Genomic DNA, 6160 nt, shown 5'->3' with positions numbered 1-6160 from the left:
TTTATGGTTATTTGTTAAATCAAGTACTGTTAGACATGAAATAGGAAGTGTTTAACATAAATGTTATGGCTACTCACCATTGTAGCTCGCTCCTGGTCAATGATATGAGCCTCTTCTTGCAGTGGAAAACTTGCAGCCAACAAACACCGTGGAACCTAAAGGAATGAAATTGAACATTAACATTTCGCCCGGACCAACATTCACACGTACAACGCAACGCGGCTACACTTCTGCTATTACAAACGTAAATCTCCTTAAACACAACGAGTGTTACTTACCGTGTACGCTCTAGGCAAAATTGGATGTGATGCAATTCCAAATCTATCTGAAACGGCAGTTAAAAGTAGAGTTACATCAAGTTTTCTTTTTTAACACAATCATTTACAACCGTTGACCAGAAAGAATCGTCGAAATTCGACGTCCCCCACAAACGCCACGCTCACTCGCTTTTCAGGGCAACAAAAGTACTTCTTTTTAAAAACGATGAGTTGTACTTACCGTGTACGCTCTGGACGGTCCAGTTGCAAGCAGAAAATAAAAATATTTCTCTTGTTAGTCGTATGTTACCATCCGCTGTGTCTTTGTCAACATCGCCGCCATTTTCCTACTTCCTGCTGCGAGCCACGCCCACGGATTTAAATTTGGGCGGAAGCTCTTTCCATTGGCGTCGTTTTCGCGTATAGCAAATCCGATTGGTTGGGAAGGGGGCACGGTTATGCAGCCGAGGGGTCCTGTGATCGGTGGGATGTAAAGTAGGCGTCGACGTCACGTCCGCGTCACGTGACCACGACGTGGCAGACGTCATATAGCAACCGCTGTTTTGTTTAGTAGACTTACAGTTGTTATGCATTGACATAATGGCGCACACACCAAATAGATTTAAATAAATTAAATAATTCTTCTGCCCACTCTCTTTTAAACAAGTTAACTCTCCCCGCGGATTTGAATTCCGGCGAAAGTTACGCCCATCGACGTCACGTATGTCACGTGACCACGACGTGGCAGATGTCATATAGCAACCGCTGTTTTGTTTAGTAGATTTACAGTTGTTATGCATTGGCATAATGGTGTGCACTCAAAATAGATTTAAATAAATTAAATATTTCTTCTGCCTACTCCCTTTTAAACAAGTTAACTCTGCCCACGTCCATTGACGTCTTGTCTGCGTCACGTGACCACGACGTAGCGACGTCATATAGTAACCGCTGTTTTGACCAGTAGACTTAGTTATTATGCGTTGACAAAATGGCGCACTGGTTAGCATGGCCACCTCTTAAGCATGATGATGCGGGTTCGACGCCTGATCAATGTTAGCATGGAGTGAGCTGAAGTGCATGGCGCTGAAGATTTGAATCTTTGAAATGCGCTGAGGTCTGACATATCAGGCAGAATGGTTTGCCATCACGTTCAACAAAAAATAGAAACTTTCCCACTCTGATTAAAACGTCCTGTGTTCATCTACGTATTTTCGTTTTGCTGTGCATCTTTTCCCTGCCATTTCGAGAGCCCAATTGACACTCATAGTTTAAAGAAATGTGTTTGCCCATCCTACTTTGTGGAATTTCACCACATGCGCTTTTGACCAAAATACCAAATTGAACTCAAGTGAAGCCAACACGCACAACCCCCCCCCCCCCCCCCCCCACACACACACACACACACACACACAAATGTTGATATGAACATAAAAGAGCCGCATGCGGTTCGGGAGTTGCGGCTTGGCCAAACCTGTACTATACAACTTTATTTGTATAAAATTTTCACAACAGCTGTCACACAAACAAAGCGGGAAAAACCGAAGACGTGCGTGTTCCGCCCACGCTGGATTTATTTGCACCTTTGAAAAGACACCGTATTGCCGCAGATGTGGCAAAGAGTACTTTTGGGCATCTGAGACGGAAGGATGTCCAAAGCATCACGTCACCTGCTCTGGTAGGCATGGTGGTGGGACGTTGAGGTCAACCGCTTTGGGGTTGGCTGAATCTTTGATCGCAGGATGCCACACACTTGAAGACAGAAGCAGAAAAGCAGAGCTAAATGCAAAATGTACTCACCGGTGACTCCAATTTTTTTCCCCCCTGAAGAAACAGCTGGACGGGTGGCCCCGGCTGGCCAGTGGGACTCTTGTTATTCTGACCCTTTTTAGTGCGCGTTTGGGGCAACAACCGTTTTTTGTGGCGCTCTCTTCTGGTTCAAAAGTGCCCTGCATGTGAATTTGCTTTTCCTGCCTTCTGATTGGATGAGCGCCGGTGTGACGCGGTGCCTCTGTCACCGTGGCGGGGGGTATACGTTGGCATCGGAGCGTCTGCCAACGTCTGAGACCGGCTGGCAGTGTATCGGAGGTGTCGAGTGCGGTGCCGCTGGAGCTCACTCACCAGCTGGTGTTAGGGCCACAGAATGAAGGCCAAGGAGAAGAATAGAAAGAGAAACAGAAACTTCTCCTCCAATTGTTTGATTTGTCTCTTCTGAGCTTCGATGAATTCTTTCAGCTCTTTGTTCCTCTAGGACGGACAAATGGAAAGTGGCATTCAAAAGCCAGTAAGCGTGCAAGTAAGTGCCGGGCTGGCTTTGGGCCCTTACCTGTTGCGTGCTGTGCAGCAGATCCATTCTCTCTTGGAGGATGCAAGCGTCGCGCTCCCTCAACTCGCACATCAGGGCTCGCTTCCATTGGTCCACGGCGCTCCTAAGCTCTTCTCTCTGATCCGCCGTCAGCACGTCATTCACGCCAGCGTGGCTGGCTTTTTCGCCGTCCGTGGCGGGGCAGTCCCGCTGCGGTAGCGCCTCGTACAACATGGCCTCCAGCTCCAGGATCCTCTGGGCCGCAATCCTCGTCCATCAGTGGTCCGGCGGGAGATTTGCGGGCGGCTTACCTTATGAGCCTGGTCCATGGAACACTTCCTGAAGTCCAACTCTTCATCCAGGTAGCCCTTCTGCTTGCAGAACATATCCTAGCACAGCTCAAGGTCAGAATTGTTGGGGCACATTGCCGGAGTTCCCCTTGGCTGATGTCGCGTGTCTGTCTACCTTCTCACTTTCAATGTCCAACATCTTCTGTTGAAGTGCTGACTTGGTCACTTTGATGTATTCTAACCACTGAGGAAAGGCTGCTGTCACATAAGCAGAATGCGAGAGCGTGCGTGGACGTGCGCGTTACCTTCTCGGCTAGGGTGAGAAGGGTCCTGGCGTGAATCACGACCACCTGCTCCTCGTTGGTGAGATTCTGCAAGAGCCCAAAGGCACAGCGTCAACAAGCTTCTTTCAGCGCAAAGCCTTCCAAAAGTCACATTTGAGCCGCCGAGTCTCGTGGAGTGCGAACATAAGGAGTTCGACATACACTTACGGCGTTATAGCCCAGGATGTCCAGCTTCTTCATCAGATCACTGATGACGATGTCCGGGGGAAAGGCGCAAGGAGCAATGTAAGGTGTTCTGGGACCTCGGGTTAAGGTTAGGGTTGCGAGGGACGCCTTACGTACGCTCACGCCCTCGGCCTCGCAGTAGATCTGCAAAGGGCTGAGGCCGTCTGGGAAACGGACTTGCAGAAACTTCAAGACGGGGGAGCGCCACTCCCTCTCCTGAAAGGCAGAGGCATGCATCCGTCCGTCCGTCCGTCCGTCCGTCCGTCACATCTCTGGCCTCAACACGCTTGTGCGAGTCTTCCCACCTCCAGCTCCAGGATGCGGAACTCAAGCAGTTCGTTTTGGTCTCGGATATCCTGGATGTGCTCTTTCAGACGCGCTTCTTCCGCCTCCATCCGCCTGACCTGAAAAGACACTCAGACCTCATCTGCGGGGCTTCCCGACAGGTGTGACGCCAAGCGACTCCGCCCAGCGCCTTTCTTTCCATCACCTTTTCGGCCAACTGCTGATTGCTCTGACGCAGCAGCTGCTTCTCCTCCACCCACTTGACATTCTAGAAGAGACAAACGCGTGGACAGCTTTGGAATGTTGTGTCATTTTCATCCACAAATTCTTTGGTTGACTGGAAAATGACATTTGCTTTTCTCCGCATTTTCCCAGCCACGTTCGGGGGGGGGGGGGGGGGGGGGGGGTTGGTCCAGTAATGCCAGACGGATGAGTGACTGAAGAATGTAGCTATTTTGTCTGAGAAAAAGGTGTGCTCATTGATGAGCTTACCTGTCCTTGTTGCTTCAGCGCTGACTCCAGATCTGCTACTCTGCTTTGATAGTGACCCATTTCTACCATCAGCTTTTCTCTGGTCTGAAAGGAGGAGGAGGGAGGCTCCTCCTCCTCCTTTCAGACCAGAGAACACCCGAGGCTGGGTGAGAACGGGGAGGCTGCGACCCGGCCGGGGGTTGCGGGAAGGGGCGCCACCTTGATCTCCTTCTCGGCGTCGTAGTCCCCTTCGCTGGTCTGGGCTAGCAGAGCGTAGGCTCGTTGCAGCGCTTGATATTCTTGCGTCAGCTGGCGGTAGCGAAGCTCCGCCTCTTCATGCACACACCAATGCAACACAGCACTAGTACCAGAATCAGTCAGACCGGCGACAAAGCACCCGCGACGCAAAGACGAGTCCGATTCCAGGCTGAAGAGGAATGTTTGGTGCCAATACGCTGGCAGAAATGGCGGGCTACCTCTTCGGGTTCCGTGTCGGGGGTTCTGTCGGTGTGAAAAGACAAGGACGATCCGTCCGAGTCCACCAACACGTCTTCGTCGTAGCCGTAAAATGTTTCGATGACCTGCGGGCGCGGAAGCAAACATCTCTCTGAACAAACTGAAGCGACACCTCACGATGAATCGACGAGAGGAACGATAGCGAGAAAAAGGCCATTTCATCTTGCGCAACACCAAGCAGCCGCAAACAAACAGACTCACCTTGCAGGACCTCACGCTTTGTTCCTCCTCAGAGATTCTCGACGTCGGTATCGTAGCAGCAAATCTCTCTCCTGTCGACACAAATAATCCGCCTTTGAGATTCTTTGGATGCAAAGGGAACGAAAGGCTCCGGCGCAGAAACAAACGCGACTCACAATGACATTTCTGACATGAGCTCCTGTCTCCAGAGCCTGAAAAACACGTCACCGGCGATGATTGGAGGGACGCTCGTCTTTTCCAAAAGTGACAACTACAGGGTGTGTCAGGGTTTTCCAGATTATCTTTATCGTATCATTGTGTTGCTTTGACTTTGACTGCGACCTGTAATAAATATTATTTATCCCTTATTTATCCCTATCGCTTATCCCTTCCTACACAAAGTCGTAAAACACCCCTTGCTATGTTTTGACTAGAGGTCAAGGGCTTCCTCTATTCAATCCACTCTTACACCCACCCTGTTTCTCTTAATTAAAATGCTCGTGCAGGAGCCGAGAGTCAGACTTCATTCGTACAACGGATGGACTCTCCACCTGCAGGTGTCCAAAAGAACTTACTTGTCTCCCGTGTGGTTCTTGCAAAATAAGTTGGAGCGAGCGCAACTCTAACAGGGTGCATTTTGCCACTAGCTGCCTACGGACAATGACGTCGCGCTCGCGGCTCATGGTTGACGGGCTGAGCAGCCGGGCAAGTCCGTCGTTTTCAGCGCACAGCGAGTGGCAAAGGCGCTGACAAAACGGGAGCTTTGAGCTGCTGAAAACGGCAAAACAAGTCTAAAGCGTGTTCAAACGCGTGCGCACAATGCTCCTGCTTGAAAGGTCGGAATTTAAGGGGCCAATTTTTTGGATGGCGGCCGCCGGCCAAGCTTTGGACGGAAAAGGTTTCCTGGCGACAGCGAGCGAGCGCGGCGCTGCCGTACGTGCACCGAGTCGCCTGCCTGAAGACCTTGGACAAGTCGTCGATGATGTGCCGCTGCTCCACAACTTGAAGGAACTCCATTTCACCGTCCTGCTGGCCGCAACCGCGGTCCAGGTCATTGAGCGAACTAGGCCTTCTCTGTGGAACACAAATGCAGTGGACTCTGTTGGCACGCCGCCGTTGTCCGCGTCGACTTACCAAGCTTGCCATCTCCTCGTTCTCCTGGGTGACAAAGCGCACTTTGTTTTCAAGGCGACACAGCACCAGCGAGAGTTCTTCATTCTTCCTGCTCAGGCGTTTGTTTTTGTACAGGAGTGGCAGAAACTGGCTTTCTGTTTCTCTCAGTCGCTTTAGCTGCAAGCATGAAGTGCGGGATGTGAAAGACGCACAACACGCGGGCCAGAATGTATCCAT

General features: G+C 50.8%; 1 protein-coding gene across 1 annotated transcript; it reads right to left on the bottom strand.

The window, feature by feature from the left end:
* Nucleotides 1–1742: 1742 nt before the first annotated feature.
* LOC148387992 (janus kinase and microtubule-interacting protein 3-like) lies at nt 1743–3949 on the bottom strand. Its single transcript, XM_088394426.1, has 7 exons — nt 3849–3949; nt 3664–3762; nt 3341–3574; nt 3155–3220; nt 3025–3093; nt 2581–2948; nt 1743–2501 (listed from the first exon to the last, which is right to left on the bottom strand). Exons 2-6 carry the CDS (start codon nt 3751–3753, stop codon nt 2721–2723), a joined length of 687 nt encoding a protein of 228 aa, XP_088250552.1. The 5' UTR covers nt 3754–3762; nt 3849–3949; the 3' UTR covers nt 1743–2501; nt 2581–2720.
* Between the last annotated feature and the right edge of the window lie 2211 nt (nt 3950–6160).

This window comes from Syngnathus floridae, chromosome 13, assembly GCF_059516105.1.
Source record: "Syngnathus floridae isolate MCC-2025c chromosome 13, RoL_Sflo_1.0, whole genome shotgun sequence".
Lineage (NCBI taxonomy): Eukaryota > Metazoa > Chordata > Actinopteri > Syngnathiformes > Syngnathidae > Syngnathus > Syngnathus floridae.
This window is presented reverse-complemented; position numbering and strand designations above follow the sequence as displayed.